This window comes from Bos indicus x Bos taurus, chromosome 3 (genome assembly GCF_003369695.1).
Source record: "Bos indicus x Bos taurus breed Angus x Brahman F1 hybrid chromosome 3, Bos_hybrid_MaternalHap_v2.0, whole genome shotgun sequence".
Classification (NCBI taxonomy): domain Eukaryota; kingdom Metazoa; phylum Chordata; class Mammalia; order Artiodactyla; family Bovidae; genus Bos; species Bos indicus x Bos taurus.
The window spans coordinates 11,957,625-11,982,141 of NC_040078.1; the positions used below are offsets into that span (position 1 = coordinate 11,957,625).

The following is a 24,517-nucleotide window of genomic DNA, read 5'->3' on the forward strand; positions in this document are numbered from 1 at the left end:
GCCCCACTCATAAGATTTCTCATTTAGTAGGGCTCATTGGCAGGGGATAGCTTAACATAATTTGCAACTTTCCAGGTGATGAGGCTACAGGTTAGGAAACCAGTTTGGAAACCATGGATTTAGAAACTAGCTGCATTTCCACACATATCCTAGGTTTTATCTGCAAGTCCAACACAGAAGATGCCAAATCTTAATTTTCTCAAGCAAAGACTTCACAAGCTTAGTCTTTTTTTTCTGGATGTTCAAGGGCCTTGAGTGCTAAGTGACTACTTCCCTGGTAGCTACAGAGGATTTTATCTTGACCTTCAAATTTCTTCGCATCAGAAAGGGCTGCTGTTCCTCTACATTTCCTGCTTTTCTTATCGAGGCTAAGAATAGAGCAGACAGCTGGGCCTCCACTAGCGCTCATGCCTGTCCAAATGGGTTCAGTCCAGCTCATGTATAGTCTCATTTAATAGCTATAAGTGGGAGAATCTGTCTCCATCCACTCTGAAAAAACAACTGGCCACGTGAGAGAAATATCACTACCAAAAGTAGCTTTTTCTACATTATATACCCACACTATGATTTCTCCTCTTTTAATCAAGTTACATGAAGTAAAAACTTGAGACACCTCTGTTTCCTACAACCTAACTTTCTTTTAAAATGTCTCTCTTTGTAAATTCAGGTTCAAAATAGAAGCTAGGTTCTGAAAGTGAAAGCATTAGTCGCTCAATCATGACCAACTCTATGTGATTCCATGGATTGTCTCCTCTGTCCATGGGATTCTCCAGGCAAGAACACTGGAGTGGGTTGCCATCCCTTTCTCCTGGGGATCTTCCTCACCCAGGGATCAAACCCAGGTCTCCTGCATTGTAGGAAGACTCCTTACCATCTGAACTACCAGAGAAGGTTCTGAAATTCTCAATGTATCATTCAGGACAAACTTTTTATACCACAGACACAAACTGGGAGGCCTAGGGTCATCCAGCAGAGGTGTATTTGGAGTATCCCACAACCCCAGAAAAGCTGATTTAAAACTCAGTATTCAAAAAACAAAGAGCATGGCATCCGGTCCCATTATTTCATGGCAAATAGATGAGGAAACAGTGGAAAAGGCAGCAGACTTTATTTTCTTGGGTTCCAAAATTGTGGTGGTTTCGCACTGAATAATACAAACACACAGTATTATGACAGACAGCACAGGGAGAGCGTTCAGAGAAGCAACTTCCCAAGAACCTACAGAGCACATATTTTATTGGTAACTTATCTTGTAATCTTTAACTAAGCACAGGAAAGCAAGACAGAGACTAGAATTCAGGGATCAAAGAGGCTTCCTCCTGGAGGTCTGAAGGTAATTATATAAGAGTCCTAAGGAAAGGTCTTTGAAGATAAGGGGGTTTGTTCTATGTACAGAACAGCATCTAGCTGACACTGAGGTGTCAGTCAGAACGTCTAAATTAAGGGTGGCAGAGAGCAAGCAAGGAAGAGGGAATGAGTATTCAATTCCAGGAGACACTTCTGAGAAATCGGTAAAACATGGTTCCCACACAGAATCACTGCAGATGGTTACTGCAGCCATGAAATCAAAAGATGCTTGCTCTTTGGAAGAAATATCTGACAAACCTAGACAGCATATTAAAAAGTAAACACGTTACTTCGCCAACAGAGGTCCATCTAGTCGAAGCTATGGTTTTTTCAGTAGTCATGTATGGATGTGAGAGTTGGACCATAAAGAAGGGTAAGTGCCGAAGAATTGATGTTTTTGAACTGTGGTGTTGGGGGAGACCCTTGAGAGTCCCCTGAACTGCAAAGAGATCAAACCAGTCAATCCTAAAGGAAATCAACCGGAAATATTCATTGGAAGGACTGATGCCGAAGGTGCAGCTCCAATATTTTGGCTGACTCGTTAGAAAAAACCCTGATGCGAGGGAAGATTGAAGGCGGGAGGAGAAGGGGACGACAGAGGATGAGATGGTTGGATGGCTTCACTGACTCAATGGACATGAGTTTGAGTAAGCTCCAGAAGATGGCGAAGCACAGGGAAGCCTGGTATGCTGAGCAACTGAAGTGAACTGATAGGGTCGCAAAGAGTCAGACACAACTGAGCCACTGAACAACAACACCCCACATATTGTAAAGGTTTCTGTCAACACGCTAACATAGGCTTGTTCACATATAATGCTAGACCTGTTTTTCTTGAAAAAAAGGTGGGTTACAGCCAAGCCAAAGTCTTACTTTATACTTCACAAGGAACAGTTGCACTTGCTTCCTTGGAACAGGAAAAGGATCTTCCAGTTGACTGCATATTCCATCATTCAAATAATGACCACACAGTTACACTGCAGCCTTTATCTGCTTGTCCCTGAGAGGTATCTGAGTTTGCACTTCTGTTTTTTACGGAACTATTTGGACATATACACTTGTAGTATACTAAAAGAAAAAAAAAAACATACTTAAAACTTCTTAGATAAAATGTTCAAAATGTGTGACAAGAGCTGCCTGTTCTCCACTTCTTCAAGGTAACCCTCAAATTCTGAGGGCTAAAGCCCTGAGATCCTGAAGTCCAGACAGATAGGTGTGGTGAGGAGAGTCACGAGATATCTTGATAGCGGCTGTGAGAGAAAACAGAGACCATTAAGGAAAAGGGAAGAGGAGAAAACCTGGGCAGAGGGGTTGAGGTAGGGAGGAGATGGAAAGGAGAGACTTACCGGTGCTTCCTAAACCAGAAGACTAAGCCTCCAACAAACAGAAGGACGAACACCAGTAGTACCAGGGCAACAATCAAGCCCCTGGAGACACGGTTCCCATCTGTGTGGGGGACACAGGATGTGTCTCAGTCTGGGAATCTGCATATATCCCCTACTATAAGCACATGTGAGCATGCCAGATGCTTATTTCTTGTCCTGTTTAATGTGCCCACTTGTATTCCTCTGAAGTTTTTAGACGCCCCATCTTTTCTTGGGGTCTGGACATCTACAATTCGGTTCACTTCAGCATATGCTCGTACTCATATGGAGCAAGGCACTAGTTTCACAGCTAGTCCAAACCTGAGTCTAAATCCAGCTCTTCCACTTTCTAATGATGAGACTCAGACAGGCTGACCTAGCTTCGCCTCAATTTCTCATCTGTAACATGAAAACAATAGTACCTGCTCAAAGGAGAGCTGGGATGATTGTTCATACATCCTCTGCTGTATGCAGAGTGTTCAGCTCACACCGAGAATGCACTCAACAAACCACAGCTATCTTTGTTACCCTGTCCTTTAAAGTCCCCAGTTGCCTCCTCTGAAAAACAAATCTTCCTAGCATTCTGCACTTGCCACCTATTTTTGGATCTGAGGGGATTTTAGTCTGTTCTTTCCTGAATAGGGAATACCTTGTCTCAATCCTTGTTGAGTTCAGATCTTTGTTACTCCCCTTTGAGAATCCCCTCCTTCTATCACTCCTGGCTGGGGCTTCATTTCCTCCATCCAAGGTGTGTCATTTCCCTCCCCTTCCCTAGGCCCTCCCTCTGTGCTTGAGGACCACCTCCTCCCATCCCCAGCTGGGCCCCAGTTCCTTCTCACCCCAGTACAGGATGATGTCCTGGTCTCCTAGACTGCTGTGCTTCACTTGGCAACTCAGGCCAGCCGCCTCCCCAGCCGCCACATCCAGGGTTACTCGAAGATACCAAGTCGAGTCGGCATTGGGCATGACGTCTCCTTGCCGAGTGCCAGGCTCCTCCTGCTCGTCCCTCATCCACATCACCCGCACAGGTTTTGGGTAGAATCCTGAGACGTGGCACACCAGCAGCAGACGGCCAGGCCCAGGACTGGGGCCACTGGACAGCCAAGCCTCCGGCTTCACTGTATTCAATAGGAGAATGAGACATCTTAGAGTGAAGACTCCACATCAGAGGCTCTGAATTTCACGGCAGGCTCATCAGTCCTACATTTCTACCTCTGGAGATGAACTCCCACCATTTCAATCCGATTGTATTAGCTTCTCCAGGAAAGCCTTCCCCGATCCCCATTCCCTTCCCTGGTCCAGTCTCCGATAAATGCCCCTACTCTGTACTCCCAGAGCACCCTGTGTTCAGCTGTAACATACGTAGCAAGTTTCTAAGTGTTAGTCACTCATTCATGCCTGACTCTTTGCAACCCCATGGATTGTAGCCCACCAAGCTCCTCTGTCCACAGAATTTTACAGGCAAGAATACTGGAGGGGGTTGCCATTTCCTTCTCCATGGCATCTTCACAACTCAGGGGTCAAACCCGGGTCTCCTGCATTGTGGGCAGACCCTTTACCATCTGAGCCACCAGGACACTGCTTTAACTGTTCGTCTGCTTCTCTCCCTCCTCAAGCACAGATCCTGACTGACCCCCAGGGTTTATTTAATTCAATTCATGGAACCCAAAAGGTACCTAGTTAATGTCTGTGGAGTGTTTCAATACCCTCACACCTTATCCATCCCCTCTTCTTCCCGTGATGCTTAAAGGGATGTGAACTCTGGAATGAAAACCCCAGATAGAGCCCCAGAGTGGAGTGGAGGGCAGGAGGTGACAAAGGCAGGCTGACCTTGCTTCTCCAACTCGGACTTCCCGGTCTGCAAGAGGCCTCTGACCAACTCGGGGCAGATGTCATGGAGGAGCCAGTGCACTGTTTCCTTGGTCCCTTGGTCCTGATTGAGCACCTTGATGACCTCCTCGATCAAAGGCGGGGCATCTGGGGCTGACACCCAAGACATTCCTTGGAAACTCAGGACATCCTTTCCTTGAAATGCTGCGCGTAAGAAGCTTTCTGAGATGTTCCTCGGGAGTAACTCACATCCTCCAGATACCTGGATCTCAAGTGGATCTGAGAGAGGAATGGAAAGACATCTATGAAGTGCTTAGAAGACTGAAAGGAGTTGAAGAAATTGGTGTGAGCGTTATACTGGGCACCCCAAAGTTCATGTAAATGAGAATGGGTGACCTGCAGCGGGATGAACAAGGGGTATTTTGAGGACTCAAGCTGGGACCTCTCAGGCAGAAGTGGGACTCAAAAGGGAGAGAGGAGACAATCACGTGGGGCCAGAACCTCCCGGTTGGGCTTCAGCATCCACTGTCTCCCCCTGGGCAGCTGTCCACGATCCCATCCCTCAGCTCACAGTCGCCGGGCAGCATTTTGACGAATTCCCAGATGTCCCTGGTGAAGCTGCTGCGATAAACCAGAAATGTATGCTGCAGCTGCTCCCACTGCTGGTCGCTGAATGTGCCCCGAGACCAAGGCTTCAGGAAGCCGATGGTGTTCGATTCATTGCGCAAAGTATAGGGCTGCAGCTCCCCCAGCCACGCGAGGCCGTCTGTGCGCGTCCAGCTGCGGTTGGCGAACGAGGAGATCTGGAGGCCGCGGAAGGGGAAAGACAAGTGCGGGGCTGGAGAGAATACAGATCGGAGGAGCCGGGGAAACGGGAGGGAGAGCACAGAAGGGACAAGGAAGAAAAAAAGAAAGAAAGAAACAGTTAGGTTTGGGAAGAAAGGGTGATGTCTGCTCGCTCTGAATCGAGCTCGGTCTCCAGGAGCCAAGCAGCTGAAGGCAGGGAGTAGCAGGTTCTCGGGCTGGTGGATCAAGCTCCCGGCTTTGCGAGGTGCATCAGTCTCCGCCCGCCCGCCGCGAGCGTCGTCCCCTTTCCCTGCTCGGCTCCCTCTCTCTGCCCTCAGCCCAGTTCCACTCATTCTCAAAACTCCGCCAAATCTGCGGAAGCCCCCAGAAGAACAGAAACAGCCAGCACCCCACTTCCTAGCTCTGCTCTCGGACCTCGAATCTCCGCCCCACCCCCCACCTCCTCCGTCCTTCCCCAACGACAGCCCACACACCCCGGGTTTCCTGGGCTCCCGAAAGCCTGAACTTGACCCTGTTGCTAGCCAATTCTTAAGCCTGGAGGCAGGCAGGACGCCCATTCTGACTCTCCCGGGACTTGCTTCCAACCCCCTCAGTCCAGGGATCCTTTTTTCATCTGCCAGGTGGTCCCTCTCATTAGCTATCTGAGCTGCAAAGAGCCGTGGTCACAGCCACTCACTTAAGTATCATGTTTTTCACAACCGGCTTGTCTAAATCTCTTTTTACAACATAGAGTTACAGATAGATACGTGGAAAAAACTTTACAACTACTATTTAAGTTTTAAAACAGGACATAAAGTTGTATCTATGGTATAACGTCTACCATGTTTTTAAAAACAAAGTTTTTGAGTGGGAGGCAAGCAATGGATGTCTCTAGAAAGGGATTATGGAAGATTTAATTTGTTTTACATTTTTTGTTTTCCAAAATGTCTAGGAGTGCAAACATCATGTTAATGATAAAATAATAAGGGACGTCTCTGGTGATCTGATCTGGTGATCCAGTGGTTAGGAATCCACCTTGCAATGCAAGGGGTGTTGGTTGGATCCCCGGTCAGGGTGATCTCAGCCTGCAACAGCTCCCAAAGGGCTTGGATTCCCAACCAGAGACTGAGGTTGGGTTGCAGCGGTGAGAACACCAGATCCTAGCTAGTAGACCATTGATCAGTGGCAAGGGCCCTGGCCTTCAGCTTTGCAGAAAAGAATTCCCACAAAGAAACAATGTAGTGAAGCAAGTATGGTATTTATTGAGAGGAAAAAAGGACAATACAACAGGGAGAATACGACTCAAGGAGAGAGTCACTGAGTCGCACCCTCCTGGCAGTTTGAATAACTTTTATAATAAAGGACATTTCTTCCACTTTTCCTTTGGCCAGTCATTTTAATTAGCCTGTTTCACAGTCCATATTTGGTATATTTCAAGATCCTCCCATGTGTGAGCATGCATCTCTTAGCCAAGATGGATTTTACTGAAAAGGCATCTGGGTAGAACATCCCTTGACATAACTCTCCTTTGGCCTCCTAGGAGGCTTTTCTGCATATGTATGCTCTGGGAGGTCTCCTAACTTTGAGAAATATGTGCTCTGGACAGGGCCCAGCATCCTCTCTTAATTGTCCAGCTAATTGCTGCTGCTGCTAAGTCGCTTCAGTCGTATCCAACTCTATGCGACCCCATAGAGGGCAGCCCACCAGGCTCCCCCGTCCCTGGGATTCTCCAGGCAAGAACACTCGAGTGGGTTGCCATTTCCTTCTCCAATGCATGAAAGTGAGAAGTGAAAGTGAAGTCACTCAGTCGTGTCTGACTCTTACCGACCCCATGGACTGCAGCCCACCAGGCTCTTCCGCCCATGGGATTTTCCAGGCAAGAGTACTGGAGTGGGGTGCCATTGGCTTCTCCAGTCCTGCTGTTAGGGAACTTAAATAAATGGTCTTAGTTAGGCTGTACAAGTTAAATATAAGTTTATTTAACTTAAATCAGAGTACATCATGAGAAATGCTGGACTGGATGAAGCACAAGCTGGAATCAAGATTGTCAAGAGAAATATCAACAACGCCAGATTTGCAGATGACACCACACTTATGACAGAAAGTGAAGAAGAACTGAAGAGGCTTCTGATGAAAGTGAAAGAGGAGATTGAAAAGTTGGTTTCAACATTCAGAAAACTAAGATCACAATATCTGGTCCCATCACTTCATGGCAAATAGATAGGGAAACAATGGAAACAGTGACAGATTTTATTTTGGGAGGCTCCAAAATCATTGCAGATGGTGACTGCAGCCATGAAATTAAAAGACGCTTGCTGCTAGGAAGAAAATCTATGACCAAACTAGAGAGCATATTAAAAAGCAGAGACATTACTTTGCCAACAAAGGTTCATCTAATCAAAGCTATGATTTTTCCAGTGGTCGTGTATGGACGTGAGAGTTGGACTATAAAGAAAACTGAGCACAGAAGAATTGATGCTTTAGAACTGTGGTGTTGGAGAAGACTCTTGAGAGTCCCTTGGACTGCAGGAAGAACCAACCAGTCCATTCTAAAGGAAATCAGTCTTGAATGTTCATTAGGAGGACTGATGCTGAAGCTGAAACTCCAATACTTTGGCCACCTGATGCAAAGAACTGACTCATTTGAAAAAACCCTGACGCTAGGAAAGATTGAAGACTGGAGAAGGGGACGGCAGAAGATGAGATGGTGGGATGGCATCACCAACTCAATGAACATGGGTTTGGGTGGACTCCGGGATTTGTTGATGGACAGGGAGGCCTGGTGTGCTTCGGTTCATGGGGTTGCAAAGAGTCAGATGCAACTGAGTGACTGAACTGAACTGAACTGAGTGGTTCAACCCTGGCTCTTCCAGTCTTCTTCCTGGGTCTGCCTCTACTCTCAGGTTACATAAATCTTCCCACTCCCATGGCCCACTCCTCAATTCTCTTGTCCCTCTGATCTTCCTTTGTCTTCTGTGTTCATTATCGTCCCTCATTTTCAGCTGAGACACAGTGATAGGAAAGTCTTTATTCTCTGAAACTTCTTTTACTACCTCTGGCTGAATCTTCACATGACTTGCCTTCTTCTTTTACTGACGTTATTGAACCATCTCTCTGGCAGTGTTCCCCTACATTTTTGTCCCTGCTTTTCACCCTGCAGAACCACCTTTCCTATTTTCTTGTGAAAATCAGGATTAGCCAATAACACCTCCCTCGTCTTTGCTCCCTGGTTTATACATGACCTTTGTACAACTTTCCATCTTCCCAAAACACATAGAAACTTTCCAGCTCTCCAAAAATCCTTCTTGTCACTTTGTTAAAAGTACCTCATACCCTTGGTCTCATGCAACCACTGCTCTGCTTTCTGTCTCTATAGATTTGTTTCACCATCCTGAGAATTTCATGTACATGGAATTGTGCTTGTTGTTTTGAGAATCATCTGTATCATTGCATGTATCAGTAGTTCAATCCTTTTCATTTTTCTGTAGTACAGTATTTTCTTGTCTGAACATAGCATGACCATCCACTGACCTACTGATGAAAATTTTGGGATTCGTAGGAATAAGACTGCTGTGATCAGATGTGTATGTCTTTTGTGGACTTAGGTTTTTATTTATTTTGGGTAAATATGTAAGAATGGACTTGCTGAGTTGTATAGTAAGTGTATTTAACTTTTTGACCCACTGGTTATTTAAAAGTGTGTTGTTTAATTTCCAAATCTTTGCAGATTTTCCATGTGCCCTCTAGGTATGAACTTTTAATTTGATTCTCTTTGATCAGAACACACACTCCATGTGCTGTCAATCCTTTAAAGTCAGCTGTGACTTTTTTAAGGCCCAGTATGAGTTCCAAAGAATAGCAAGAAGAGATAAGAAAGCCTTCTTCAGCAATCAATGCAAAGAAATAGAGGAAAACAACAGAATGGGAAAGACTAGGGATCTCTTCAAGAAAATTAGAGGTACCAAGGGAACATTTCATGCAAAGATGAGCTTGATAAAGGACAGAAGTGGTATGGACCTAATAGAAGCAGAAGATATTAAGAAGAGATGGCAAGAATACACAGAAGAACTGTACAAAAAAGATCTTCACGACCCAGATAATCACCATGGTGTGATCACTGACCTAGAGCCAGACATCCTGGAATGTGAAGTCAAGTGGGCCTTAGAAAGCATCACTACGAACAAAGCTAGTGGAGGTGATGGAATTCCAGTTGAGCTATTCCAAATCCTGAAAGATGATGCTGTGAAAGTGCTGCACTCAATATGCCAGGAAATTTGCAAAACTCAGCAGTGGCCATAGGACTGGAAAAGGTCAGTTTTCATTCCAATCTCAAAGAAAGGCAATGCCAAAGAATGCTCAAACTACCGCACAATTGCACTCATCTCACATGCTACTAAAGTAATGCTCAAAATTCTCCAAGCCAGGCTTCAGCAATATGTGAACCATGAACTTCCTGATTTTCAAGCCGGTTTTAGAAAAGGCAGAGGAACCAGAGATCAAATTGCCAACATCTGCTGGATCATCAAAAAAGCAAGAGAGTTCCAGAAACACATCTATTTCTGCTTTATTGACTATGCTAAAGCCTTTGACTGTGTGGATCACAATAAACTGTGGGAAATTCTGAAAGAGATGGGAATACCAGACCACCTGATCTGCCTCTTGAGAAACTTGTATGCAGGTCAGGAAGCAATAGTTAGAACTGGACATGGAACAACAGACTGGTTCCAAATAGGAAAAGGAGTTTGTCAAGGCTGTATATTGTCACCCTGTTTATTTAACTTATATGCAGAGTATATCATGAGAAACGCTGGACTGGAAGAAGCACAAGCTGGAATCAAGATTGCCGGGAGAAATATCAATAACCTCAGATATGCAGATGACACCACCCTTATGGCAGAAATTGAAGAGGAACTCAAAAGGCTCTTGATGAAAGTGAAAGTGGAGAGTGAAAAAGTTGGCTTAAAGCTCAACATTCAGAAAACAAAGATCATGGCATCCGGTCCCATCACTTGATGGGAAATAGATGGGGAAACAGTGGAAACAGTGTCAGACTTTATTTTTCTGGGCTCCAAAATCACTACAGATGGTGACTGCAGCCATCAAATTAAAAGACGCTTACTCCTTGGAAGGAAAGTTATGACCAACCTAGATAGCATATTCAAAAGCAGAGACATTTCTTTCCCAACAAAAGTTCATCTAGTCAAGGCTATAGTTTTTCCAGTGGTCATGTATGGATATGAGAGTTGGACTGTGAAGAAGGCTGAGTGCCGAAGAATTGATGCTTTTGAACTGTGGTGTTGGAGAAGACTCTTGAGAGTCCCTTGGACTGCAAGGAGATCCAACCAGTCCATTCTGAAGGAGATCAGCCCTGGGATTTCTTTGGAAGGAATGATGCTAAAGCTGAAACTCCAGTACTTTGGCCACCTCATGCGAAGAGTTGACTCATTGGAAAAGACTCTGATGCTAGGAGGGATTGTGGGAAGGAGGAGAAAGGGATGACAAAGGATGAGATGGCTGGATGGCATCACTGACTCGATGGACGTGAGTCTGAGTGAACTCCGGGAGTTGGTGATGGACAGGGAGGCCTGGCGTGCTGAGATTCATGGGGTTGCAAAGAGTTGGACACGACTGACTGATCTGATCTGATCTTATCTCTGATGTGGCAATCTTGGTGAATGTTCTATGTGCATTTGAGAAGAATGTGTAGTCTGCTGTTGTTGGATGGACTGTTCTATAAATGTCAGGTTGTTAGTTAATATTGTGCTTCAAATCTTCTAGATTTTTTTAACATTCTATCTCATCTGTTACTGAGATTTTTGTTGTTCACTTGCTCAGTTGTGTCTGACTCTTTGCAACCTCATGGACTGCAGCACGCCAGGCTTCCTTGTCCTTCACCATTTCCCAGAGCTTGCTCAAACTCATGTCCACTGAGTCAGTGATACCATCCAACCATCTCATGCTCTGTTGTCCCCTTCTCCTCCTGCCTTCCATCTTTCCCAGGGTCTTTTCCAGTGAGTCACCTCTTCACATCATGTGGCCAAAGTATTGGGGTTTCAGCTTCAGCATCTGTCCTTCCAATGAATATTCAGGATTGATTTCCTTTAGGACTGATTGGTTTGACCTCCTTGTAGTCTAAGGGACTCTCAAGAGTCTTCTCTAATACCACAGTTCAAAAGCATCAATTCTTTGACACCCAGCTTTCTTTATGGTCCAACTCTCATATTCATACATGACTAATGGAACAAACATAGCTTTGACTATGTAGACCTTTGTTGGCAAAGTAATGTCTCTGCTTTTTAATACGTTGTCTATGTTGGTCATAGCTTTCTTCCAAGGAGCAAGTGTCTTTTAATTTCATGGCTGCAGTCACCATCTGCAGTGAAATCTGCAACTATAATTAGGGATTTATCTATTTCCCCTGCATTTCTGTATGTTTTTGCTTATGGATTTTGAAATTCTATTATTAGGTACAGACACATTTAAGATTGTTTTCTTGATGAGTTGATTTTTTTTTTTTTTTTTTTTTTTTGCCAAGCAGCTCACAGGATCCTAGTTTTCCAACCAGGGATTGAATCCAGAGCTTAGTAGTGACAGAACTGGGTCTTAAGTGCTAGATCTCCAGAGAATTCCCATGATTGACAGTTTTACCATTATTAAATGGCCTGTTTTTTTCTGATATTCCTTATCCTGAATTCTACTTTGTCTGACACTAAAATAGTCACTCTTGCTTTCTTATTACTAGGGTTCACTTGGTATATCTTCTTCCAGTTTCTGTTTTTAACCTATATGTTTCTTTATTCTTAAAGTATGTTTTTGGTGGCTAGCAAATAGTTGTGTTTTGCTTTTTAATTCATTATGACAATTTCTGCTTGTTGACTAGAGTGTTTTGACCATTTAAAGGTCATGATTAAATTTTTGACATGAGTTACATCTAGTTTCGTGCCATTTGTTTTCTATTTGTCCCATCTGTTGTTGTTATTCATTCACTAAGTCGTGTCCAACTCTTTGAGACCCCAGCATGCCAGACTTTCCTGGCACTTCCCTGTTCACTGTCTCCCAGAGGTTGCTCAAACTCATGTCCATGAAACCAGTTGATGCCATCCCACTGTCTCATCCTCTGTTGCCTCTTTCTCCTCATGCCCTCAATCTTTCCCAGCATCAAGGTCTTCCCCAGTAAGTCAGCTGTTCACATCAGGTGGCCAGAGTATTGGGGCTTTAGTTTCAGCATCAGATCTTCCAATTCAGTTTAGTTCAGGATTAATTTCCTTCAGGATTGATTGGTTTGATCTCCTTGTGCTCCAAAGGACTCACAAGAGTCTTCTCCAGCACCACAATTCCAAAGCATCAATTCTTTGGCACTCAGCCTTCTTATGGGTCAACTCTCACATCCAACATGATTTCTGGAAAAAACACAGTTTGTACTATGCAGACCTTTGTTGGCAAAGTGATGTCTCTGCTTTTTAACATGCTGTTTAGGTTTGTCACAGCTTTTCTTCCAAGAAGCAAGTGTCTTCAAATTTTGTGGCTACAGTCACCCTCCACAGTGATTTTGGAGCCCTAGAAAATAAAATCTGCCACTGTTTTCACTTTTTTTCCCTTTCTATTTGCCATGAAGTGATGGGACCAGATGCCATGATCTTCGCTGTTTGCATCTTGAATTTTAAGCCAGCTTTTAAACTCTCCTCGTTCACTCTCATCAACAGGCATTTCAGTTTCTTTTTGTTTTCTGCCATTAGAGTGCTATCTTCTGCATGTGTGAGGTTGTTGATATTTCTCTCAGCAGTCTTGATTTCAGCTTGTGATTCATCCAGCTCAGCATTTCCCATGTGCTTTGCATAGATGTTAAATAAGTAGGGTGACAATGTACAGCCTTGATGTACTCCTTTCCCAATTTGGAACCAGTCCATTGTTTCATGTCCAGTTCTAACTATTGCTTCTTGACCCTCATACATGTTTCTCAGGAGGCAGCTTAAGCAGTCTGGTATTATCATCTCTTTAAGAATTTTCCACAGTTTGTTGTGATCCACACAGTCAAAGGCTTTATCATAGTCAGTGAAGCAGAAGTAGATTTTTTTTTTTTTTTTTTGGAATTCCCTTGCTCTCTTTATGATTCAATGAATGTTGGCAATTTGATCTCTGGTTCCTCTGACTTTTCTAAATCCAGCTTGAACATCTGGAAGTTCTCAGTTTTTGTGCTGTTGAAACCTAGCTTGAAGGGTTTTGAGCATGACCTTACTAACACGTGAAATGAGAGCAGTTATTCAGTAGTTGGAACATTCTTTGCCATTGCCCTTCTTTGAGATTGGAATGAAAACTGACCTTTTCCAGTCCTGTAACTACTACTGAAGTTTCCAAATTTGCTGACATATTGAGTGCAGCCCTTTAACAGCCTCATCTTTTAGGATTTGAAATAGCTCAGCTGGAATTCTATCACTTCCACTGGCTTTGTTCATAGTAATGGTTCCTAAAGCTCACTTGACTTCACCCTCTAGGATGTCTGACTCTAGGTGAGTGACCACACCATCATGGCTATCTGGGACATTAACAAACATTTTTGTGTAGTCTTCTGTGTGTTCTTGCCACCTCTTCTTACTCTCTTCTGCTTCTGTTAGGTCCTTACCATTTCTTTGCTTTATCATGCCCATCCTTGCATGAAATGTTCCTTTGATATCTCCAAGTTTCTTGAAGAAATTGTTAGTCTAACCCCTTCTATCATTCTCTATTTCTTTGCATTGTTCACTTAAGAAGACTTTCTTACCTCTCCCTGCTATCCTTGGAACTCTGCATTTAGTTGGGTATAACTTTCCCTTTCTCGTTTGCCTTTTACTTGTTGCATCTGTAGATTTTCCTTTTTAGGATTCTATTTTTTACCCACTACTGCCTTACAGGCATGCCTCTTTTTAAACGTTTTTACAGGCATTTCCCTAGGATTTACAATTGTTTTCAATGTATTGCTGGCTACCTTTAAATAATATTATATTACTTCTCATATGCAATTCCCAGGTGGCTCAGTGGTAAAGAATCTGCTTGCTAATGCAGGAGATGAAGGAGATATGTGATTCCTGGGTTGAGAAGATGCCCGGGAGTAAGAAATGGCAACCCACTCTAGTATCTTGCCTAGGAAGTCCCATGAATAGAGGAGTCTGGTGTGCTATAATGCATAGGGTCACAGAGTTGGACACGACTGAGCTCACATGCATGCCCTTCATATATATTGTAAGGACCATACACAAGATATTTTCATTTCTCCCTTCCTGTTCCTTGTTGTTGTAACCCTTAGTTGTTTGTTTTTCTTTCTTTCTTTTTTTTTTTTTTTTTTGGCCTCACCTGACCTGCCTGTTGAGAAATCTGTATGGAGGTCAGGAAGCAACAGTTAGAACTGGACATGGAACAACAGACTGGTTCCAAATAGGAAAAGGAGTACGTCAAGGCTGTATATGGTCACCCTGCTTATTTAACTTATATGCAGAGTACATCATGAGGAATGCTGGACTGGAAGAAACACAAGCTGGAATCAAGATCACCGGGAGAAATTTCAATAACCTCAGATATGCAGATGACACCGCCCTTATGGCAGAAAGTGAAGAGGAACTCAAAAGCCTCTTGATGAAAGTGAAAGTGGAGAGTGAAAAAGTTGGCTTAAAGCTCAACATTCAGAAAATGAAGATTATGGCATCCAGTCCCATCACTTGATGGGAAATAGATGGGGAAACAGTGGAAACAGTGTCAGACTTTATTTTTTGGGCTCCAAAATCACTGCAGATGGTGACTGCAGCCATCAAATTAAAAGACGCTTACTCCTTGGAAGGAAAGTTATGACCAACCTAGATAGCATATTCAAAAGCAGAGACATTACTTTGCCAACAAAGGTCTGTCTAGTCAAGGCTATGGTTTTTCCTGTGGTCATGTATGGTGAGAGTTGGACTGTGAAGAAGGCTGAGTGCCGAAGAATTGATGCTTTTGAACTGTGGTGTTGGAGAAGGCTCTTGAGTATCCCTTGGACTGCACGGAGATCCAACCAGTCCATTCTGAAGGAGATCAGTCCTGGGATTTCTTTGGAAGGAATGATGCTCAAGCTGAAACTCCAGTATTTTGTCCACCTCATGTGAAGAGTTGACTCATTGGAAAAGACTCTGATGCTGGGAGGGATTGGGGGCAGGAGGAGAAGGGGACGACAGAGGATGAGATGGCTGGATGGCATCACCGACTCGATGGACGTGAGTTTGAGTGAACTCCGGGAGTAGGTGATGGACAGGGAGGCCTGGCTTGCTGTGATTCATGGGGTCACAAAGAGTCAGACACGACTGAGTGACTGAATTGAACTGAACTGATACATATTATTCTTTTTGAGATTTTTTCCCATATAGATTACAACAGTGTATTGTGTAGAGTTCCCTGTGCTATATACAGATAAGGACCCTTTTTATAAGGTCACTAATCCCATTCATGAGAGCTCAGACCTCATGGTCTAATCTCCTCCCAAAGAACTCACCATCTAAAACCATCACCTTGTGTATTCGGTTTTCAACAGAGGACACAGGACATAGACATTCAATCTGTAGCATGATCAAAACGGACATTAGTACCTCCTTTTGGCACAGGAATAAAGTGTGTGAATAAAGACCACATCCTTATCTCCTGATCCAGTGCATTTTTTGGTTCACCTCAGTGGATCTCTACCTCCTGTTTCAATTTCCCCTCCCTCTAGGAGGCTTTCTCTAACCTCAAGCCAGCATTTCACTTAGCATTCTGAGGAATCTGTTGCATAGCAATGGACAGTACTTACAAACAGTGATTCTCTAACTTTAACTGAACATCAAAATTAACTCTGTGTGTGTGTTTGGGTGTGTGTGTGTGCTCGCCAGTCTTTCAGTCACATATGACTGTTTGTGACCTCATGGACTGTAACCCACCAGGAGCTTCTGTACAGTGAATTTTCTAGGCAAGCATACTGGAGCGGGTTGCCATTTCCTACTCCAGGGGATCTTCCGGACCCAGGGATTGAACCCACGTCTACTGCACTGCCCGCATTAGCAGGCAGATTCTTTACCACTGACCACCTACGAAGCCCCCAGAATCACCTGAGGGCTTGATAAAACACAGATGACTGGGCCCCACTCATAAGATTTCTCATTTAGTAGGGCTCATTGGCAGGGGGTGGCTCAACATAATTTGCAGCTTTCCAGGTGATGAGGCTATAGGTTAGGAAACCAGTTTAGAAACCATGGATTTAGAAACTAGCTGCATTTCCACACATATCCTGGGTTTTATCTGCAAATCCAACAAAGAAGATGCCAAATCTTAATTTTCTCAAGAAAAGACGTCAAAAGCTTAGTCATTTTTCTGGTTGTTCAAGGGCCTTGACTGCCAAGCGACTACTTCTCTGGTAGCTACAGATGATTTTATCTTGACCTTCAAATTTCTTTGCATAGGGGAGGGCTGCTGTTCCTCAACATTTCCTGCTTTTCTTATCGAGGCTAAGAATAGAGCAGACAGCTGGGCCTCCACTAGCGCTCATGCCTGTCCAAATGGGTTCAGCCCAGCTCATGTATAGTCTCATTTAATAGCTATAAGTGGGAGAATCTGTCTCCATCCACTCTGAAAAAACAACTGGCCACGTGAGAGAAATATCACTACCAAAAGTAGCTTTTTCTACATTATATACCCACACTATGATTTCTCCTCTTTTAATCAAGTTACATGAAGTAAAAACTTGAGACACCTCTGTTTCCTACAACCTAACTTTCTTTTAAAATGTCTCTCTTTGTAAATTCAGGTTCAAAATAGAAGCTAGGTTCTGAAAGTGAAAGCATTAGTCGCTCAATCATGACCAACTCTATGTGATTCCATGGATTGTCTGTCTGTCCATGGGATTCTCCAGGCAAGAACACTGGAGTGGGTTGCCATCCCTTTCTCCTGGGGATCTTCCTCACCCAGGGATCAAACCCAGGTCTCCTGCAGTGTAGGAAGACTCCTTACCATCTGAACTACCAGAGAAGGTTCTGAAATTCTCAATGTATCATTCAGGACAAACTTTTTATGCCACAGACACAAACTGGGAGGCCTAGGGTCATCCAGCAGAGGTGTATTTGGAGTATCCCACAACCCCAGAAAAGCTGATTTAAAACTCAGCATTCAAAAAACAAAGAGCATGGCATCCGGTCCCATTATTCCATGGCAAATAGATGAGGAAACAGTGGAAAAGGCAGCAGACTTTATTTTCTTGGGTTCCAAAATTGTGGTGGTTTCGCACTGAATAATACAAACACACAGTATTATGACAGACAGCACAGGGAGAGCGTTCAGAGAAGCAACTTCCCAAGAACCTACAGAGCACATATTTTATTGGTAACTTATCTTGTAATCTTTAACTAAGCACAGGAAAGTAAGACAGAGACTAGAATTCAGGGATCAAAGAGGCTTCCTCCTGGAGGTCTGGAGGTAATGATATAAGAGTTGTAAGGAAAGGTCTTTGAAGATAAGGGGGTTTGTTCTATGTACAGAACAGCATCTAGCTGACACTGAGGTGTCAGTCAGAATGTCTAAATTAAGGGTGGCAGAGAGCAAGCAAGGAAGAGGGAATGAGTATTCAATTCCAGGAGACATTTCTGAGAAATCAGTAAAACATGGTTCCCACACAGAATCACTGCAGATGGTTACTGCAGCCATGAAATCAAAAGATGCTTGCTCTTTGGAAGAAATATCTGACAAACCTAGACAGCATATTAAAAAGTAAGCACGTTACTTCGCCAACAGAGGTCCATCTAGTCGAAGCTATGGTTTTTCCAGTAGTCATGTATGGATGTGAGAGTTGGACCATAAAGAAGGGTAAGTGCCGAAGAATTGATGTTTTGAACTGTGGTGTTGGGGGAGACCCTTGAGAGTCCCTTGAACTGCAAAGAGATCAAACCAGTCAATCCTAAAGGAAATCAACCCGAAATATTCATTGGAAGGACTGATGCCGAAGGTGCAGCTCCAATATTTTGGCTGACTCGTTAGAAAAAACCCTGATGCGAGGGAAGATTGAAGGCGGGAGGAGAAGGGGACGACAGAGGATGAGATGGCTGGATGGCTTCACTGACTCAATGGACATGAGTTTGAGTAAGCTCCAGAAGATGGCGAAGCACAGGGAAGCCTGGTATGCTGAGCAACTGAAGTGAACTGATAGGGTCGCAAAGAGTCAGACACGACTGAGCCACTGAACAACAACACCCCACATATTGTAAAGTTTTCTATCAACACATTAAAATAGGCTTGTTCACATATAATGCTAGACCTGTTTTTCTTGAAAAAAAGGTGGGTTACAGCCAAGCCAAAGTCTTACTTTATACTTCACAAGGAACAGTTGCACTTGCTTCCTTGGAACAGGAAAAGGATCTTCCAGTTGACTGCATATTCCATCATTCAAATAATGACCACACAGTTACACTGCAGCCTTTATCTGCTTGTCCCTGAGAGGTATCTGAGTTTGCACTTCTGTTTTTTACAGAACTATTTGGACATATACACTTGTAGTATACTAAAAGAAAAAAAAAACATACTTAAAACTTCTTAGATAAAATGTTCAAAATGTGTGACAAGAGCTGCCTGTTCTCCGCTTCTTCAAGGTAACCCTCAAATTCTGAGGGCTAAAGCCCTGAGATCCTGAAGTCCAGACAGATGGATGTGGTGAGAAGAGTCACGGGATATCTTGATAGCGGCTGTGAGAGAAAACAGAGACCATTAAGGAAAAGGGAAGAGGAGAAAACCTGGGCAGAGGGGTTGAGGTAGGGAGGAGATGGAAAGGAGAGACTTACCGGTGCTTCCTAAACCAGAAGACTAAGCCTCCAACAAACAGAAGGACGAACACCAGTAGTACCAGGGCAACAATCAAGCCCCTGGAGACACGGTTCCCATCTGTGTGGGGGACACAGGATGTGTCTCAGTCTGGGAATCTGCATATATCCCCTACTATAAGCACATGTGAGCATGCCAGATGCTTATTTCTTGTCCTGTTTAATGTGCCCACTTGTATTCCTCTGAAGTTTTTAGACGCCCCATCTTTTCTTGGGGTCTGGACATCTACAATTCGGTTCACTTCAGCATATGCTCGTACTCATATGGAGCAAGGCACTAGTTTCACAGCTAGTCCAAACCTGAGTCTAAATCCAGCTCTTCCACTTTCTAATGATGAAACTCAGACAGGCTGACCTGGCTTCGCCTCAATTTCTCATCTGTAACATGAAAACAATGGTACCTGCTCAAAGGAGAGCTGGGATGATTGTTCATACATCCTCTGCTGTACGCAGAGTGTTCAGCTCACACCGAGAAAGCACTCAACAAACCTCAGCTATCTTTTTTACCCTGTCTTTCAAAGTCCCCAGTTGCCTCCTCTGAAAAACAAATCTTCCTAGCATTCTGCACTTGCCACCTATTTCTGGATCTGAGGGGATTTTAGTCTGTTCTTTCCTGAATAGGGAATACCTTGTCTCAATCCTTGTTGAGTTCAGATCTTTGTTACTCCCCTTTGAGAATCCCCTCCTTCTATCACTCCTGGCTGGGGCTTCATTTCCTCCATCCAAGGTGTGTCATTTCCCTCCCCTTCCCTAGGCCCTCCCTCTGTGCTTGAGGACCACCTCTTCCCATCCCCAGCTGAGCCCCAGTTCCTTCTCACCCCAGTACAGGATGATGTCCTGGTCTCCTAGACTGCTGTGCTTCACTCGGCAACTCAGGCCAGCTGCCTCCCCAGCCGCCACATCCAGGGTTACTCGCAGATACCAAGTCGAGTCGGCATTGGGCATGACGTCTCCTTGCCGAGTGCCAGGCTCCTCCTGCTCGCCCCTCATCCACATCACCCGCACAGGTTTTGGGTAGAATCCTGAGACGTGGCACACCAGCAGCAGATGGCCAGGCCCAGGACTGGGGCCACTGGACAGCCAAGCCTCCGGCTTCACTGTATTCGATAGCAGAATGAGACATCTTAGAGTGAAGACTCCACATCAGAGGCTCTGGACCTCACAGCAGGCTCATCAGTCCTATAATTCTACCTCTGGAGATGAACTCCCACCGTTTCAATCCATTTGAATTAGCTTCTCTGGGAAAGCCTTCCCCGATCCCCATTCCCTTCCCTGGTCCAGTCTCCGATAAATGCCCCTACTCTGTACTCCCAGAGCACCCTGTGTTCAGCTGTAACATACGTAGCAAGTTTCTAAGTGTTAGTCACCCAGTCATGCCTGACTCTTTGCAACCCTTGGACAGTAGCCCACCAGGCTCCTCTGTACACGGAATTTTTCAGGCAAGAGTACTAGAGGGGGTTGCCATTTCCTTCTCCAGGGCATCTTCACAACTCAGGGGTCAAACCCGGGTCTCCTGCATTGTGGGCAGACTCTTTACCATCTGAGCCACCAGGACACTGCTTTAACTGTTCATCTGCTTCTCTCCCTCCTCAAGCACAGATCCTGACTGACCCCCAGGGTTTATTTAATTCAATTCATGGAACCCAAAAGGTACCTAGTTAATGTCTGTTGAGAGTTTAAATACCCTCACACCTTATCCATCCCCTCCTCTTCCCGTGATGCTTAAAAGGATGTGAACCCTGGAATGAAAACCCCAGATGGAGCCCCAGAGTGGAGTGGAGGGCAGGAGGTGACAAAGGCAGGCTGACCTTGCTTCTCCAGCTCGGACTTCCCGGTCTGCAAGAGGCCTCTGACCAACTCGGGGCAGATGTCATGGAGGAGCCAGTGCACTGTTTCCTTGGTCCCTTGGTCCAGATTGATCACCTTGCAGACCTCCTGGACCCAAGGCGGGGCATCTGGGGCTGACACCCAAGACATTCCTTGGAAACTCAGGACATCCCTTCCTTGAAATGCTGCACGTAAGAAGCTTTCTGAGGTGTTCCCCTGAAGCAACTCACATCCTGCAGATCCCTGGATCTCAAGAGGTACTGAGGAGAGGAATGGAAAGAAATCTATGAAGACTGAAAGGAGTTGAAGAAATTGGTGTGAGGGTTATACTAGGGACCCCAAAGTTCATGTAAATGAGAATGGATGACCTGCAGCGGGATGAACAAGGGGTATTTTGAGGACTCAAGCTGGGACCTCTCAGGCAGAAGTGGGACTCAAAAGGGAGAGAGGAGACAATCACGTGGGGCCAGAACCTCCCGGTTGGGCTTCAGAATCCACTGTCCCCTCTGCAATCCCATCCCTCAGCTCACATTCGGCGTGCAGCCTTTTGACGAATTCCCAGAGGACCTTTGTGAAGCTGCTGCGATAAACCTGAAACGTATGCTGCAGCTGCTCCCACTGCTGGTCGCTGAATGTGCCCCGAGACCAAGGCTTCAGGAAGCGGATGGTGTCCGACTCATTGCGCCAAGTATAGGGCTGCAGCTCCCCCAGCCACCCCAGGCAGTCCGTGCGTGTCCAGCTGCTGTTGGCCAAGGAGGAGATCTGGAGGCCGTGGAAGGAGAAAGGCGTTTGCGGGTCTGGAGAGAATACAGATCCGAGGAGCCGGGGAAACGGGAGGGAGAGCACAGAAGGGAAAAGGAAAAAAAAAAGAAAGAAAGAAACAGTTAGGTTTGGGAAGAAAGGGTGATGTCTGCTCGCTCTGAATCGAGCTCGGTCTCCAGGGGCCAAGCAGCTGGAGGCAGGGAGTAGCAGGTTCTCGAGCTGCTGGATCAAGCTCCCGGCTTTCCGAGGTGCATCAGTCTGCGCCCGCCCGCCGCGAGCGTCCTCCCCTTTCCCTGCTCGGCTCCCTCTCGCCGACCTCTTCCGGGAATCCCCGGTTCCACACATCCCCCAAACTCCCCCAAATCTGGGGAAGCCCCCAGAAGAACAGAAACAGCCAGCACCCCCACTTCCTAGCTCTGCTCTCGGACCTCGAATCTCCGCCCCCCGCCCCTCGGTCCTTCCGCAACGCCCGCCCACACACCCCGGGTTTCCGGGACTGCCAAAAAGGTCCTGAATTTGACCCTGTGGCTGGCCAATTCTTAAGCCTGGAGACAGGAAGGACTCCCATTCTGACTCTCCTGGGACTTGCTTCTAACCCCCCTCCAGTCCAGGGATCCCTTTTTCATCTGCCAGATGGTCCCTCTCATTAGGTATCTGAGCTGCAAAGAGCCGTGGTCACAGCCACTCACTTAAGTATCATGTTTCTAACAACTGGCTTGTCTAAATCTCTTTTTCCAACGTAGAGTTACAGATAGTATGTGGAAAAAACTTTACAACTACTATTTAAGATTTAAAAACAGGACATAAAGTTGTATCTATGGTATAACGTCTACCATGTTTTTTAAAACAAAGTTTAGACTGGCCAAGAGGAGCTACCCCACGTCCGAGTTTGGGGGAGACGGGGGGCTGCTGAGAGGAGATACCCCGCGTCCGAGGTCAGGGGCAGCGGCCGGGAGGAGCTACCCCACCCCCCCCTAAGCCCGAGGCCAGGGGCAGCGGCCAGGAGGAGCAACCCCATGCCGTGGCTGCACAGGCACAAGAGGGCCTAGAGGAGCTATCCCACGTTGAAGGTCAGGAAGGACGGTGGTGAGGAGATACCCCTTGTCCAAGGTAAGCAGTATTGGCTGTGCTTTGCTGGACCAGCCTTGAAGAGACACCCCACGCCCAAGGTAAGAGAAACCCAAGTAAGACAGTAGGTGTTGCAAGAGGGCATCAGAGGGCAGACACACTGAAACCATACTCACAGAAAACTAGTCAATCTAATCACACTAGGACCACAGCCTTGTCTAACTCAATGAAACTAAGCCATGCCCGTGGGGCAAACCAAGACGGGCGGGTCATGGTGGAGAGATCTGACAGAATGTGGTCCACTGGAGAAGGGAATGGCAAACCGCTTCAGTATTCTTGCCTTGAGAACCCCATGAACAGTATGAAAAGGCAAAATGATAGGATACTGAAAGAGAAACTCCCCAGGTCAGTAGGTGCCCAATATGCTACTGGAGATCAGTAGAGAAATAACTCCAGAAAGAATGAAGGGATGGAGCCAAAGCAAAAAGAATACCCAGCTGTGGATGTGACTGGTGATAGAAGCAAGGTCCGATGCTGTAAAGAGCAATATTGCTTAGGAACCTGGAATGTCACGTCCGTGAATCAAGGCAAATTGCAAGTGGTCAAACAAGAGATGGCAAAAGTGAATGTCGACATTCTAGAAATCAGCAAACTGAAATGTACTAGAATGGGTGAATTTAACTCAGATGACCATTATATCTACTACTGCGGGCAGGAATCCCTCAGAAGAAATGGAGTAGCCATCATGGTCAACAAAAGACTCCAAAAGGCAGTACTTGGATGCAATCTCAAAAACGACAGAATGATCTCTGTTCATTTCCAAGGCAAACCATTCAATATCACAGTAATCCAAATCTATGCCCCAACCAGTAACCCTTAAGAAGCTGAAGTTGAACTGTTCTATGAAGACCTACAAAACCTTTTAGAACTAACACACATAAAAGATGTCCTTTTCATTATAGGGGACTGGAATGCAAAAGTAGGAAGTCAAGAAACACCTGTAGTAACAGGCAAATTTGGCCTTGGAATACAGAATGAAGCAGGGCAAAGACTAATAGAGTTTTGCCAAGAAAATGCACTGGTCATAACAAACACCCTCTTCCAACAACACAAGAGAAGACTCTATACATGGACATCACCAGATGGTCAACACCGAAAACAGATTGATTATATTCTTTGCAGCCAAAGATGGAGAAGGTCTATACAGTCAGCAAAAACAAGACCAGGAGCTAACTGTGGCTCAGACCATGAACTCCTTATTGCCAAATTCAGACTTAAATTGAAGAAAGTAGGGAAAACCACTAGAGCATTCAGGTATGACCTAAATCAAATCCCTTACAATTATACAGTGGAAGTTAGAAATAGATTTAAGGGCCTAGATCTGATAGATAGAGTGCCTGATGAGCTATGGAGTGAGGTTCATTACATTGTACAGGAGACAGGGATCAAGACCATCCCCATGGAAAAGAAATGCAAAAAAGCAAATGGCTGACTGGGGAGGCCTTACAAATAGCTGTGAAAAGAAGAGAAGCGAAAAGGAAAGGAGAAAAGGAAAGACATAAACATCTGAATGCAAAGTTCCAAAGAATATCCAGAAGAGATAAGAAAGCCTTCTTCAGCGATCAATGCAAAGAAATAGAGGAAAACAACAGAATGGGAAAGACTAGAGATCTCTTCAAGAAAATCAGAGATACCAAAGGA

At 45.1% G+C, this 24,517-nt stretch overlaps 2 protein-coding genes across 2 annotated transcripts; both read right to left on the reverse strand.

Moving 5' to 3' along the window:
* Window positions 1–2,032: 2,032 nt before the first annotated feature.
* On the reverse strand, window positions 2,033–5,767 carry LOC113884557 (antigen-presenting glycoprotein CD1d-like). The gene is made up of 5 exons (XM_027529207.1): window positions 5,110–5,767; window positions 4,539–4,817; window positions 3,548–3,826; window positions 2,691–2,790; window positions 2,033–2,594 (listed from the first exon to the last, which is right to left on the reverse strand). The coding sequence occupies exons 1-5, from the start codon at window positions 5,675–5,677 to the stop codon at window positions 2,573–2,575; spliced, it is 1,248 nt and encodes a 415-aa protein (XP_027385008.1). The 5' UTR covers window positions 5,678–5,767; the 3' UTR covers window positions 2,033–2,572.
* An 11,754-nt stretch (window positions 5,768–17,521) lies between these two features.
* LOC113884564 (antigen-presenting glycoprotein CD1d-like) lies at window positions 17,522–22,201 on the reverse strand. Its single transcript, XM_027529215.1, has 5 exons — window positions 21,517–22,201; window positions 20,968–21,246; window positions 19,978–20,256; window positions 19,121–19,220; window positions 17,522–19,024 (listed from the first exon to the last, which is right to left on the reverse strand). The coding sequence occupies exons 1-5, from the start codon at window positions 22,091–22,093 to the stop codon at window positions 19,003–19,005; spliced, it is 1,257 nt and encodes a 418-aa protein (XP_027385016.1). The 5' UTR covers window positions 22,094–22,201; the 3' UTR covers window positions 17,522–19,002.
* Window positions 22,202–24,517: the final 2,316 nt, after the last annotated feature.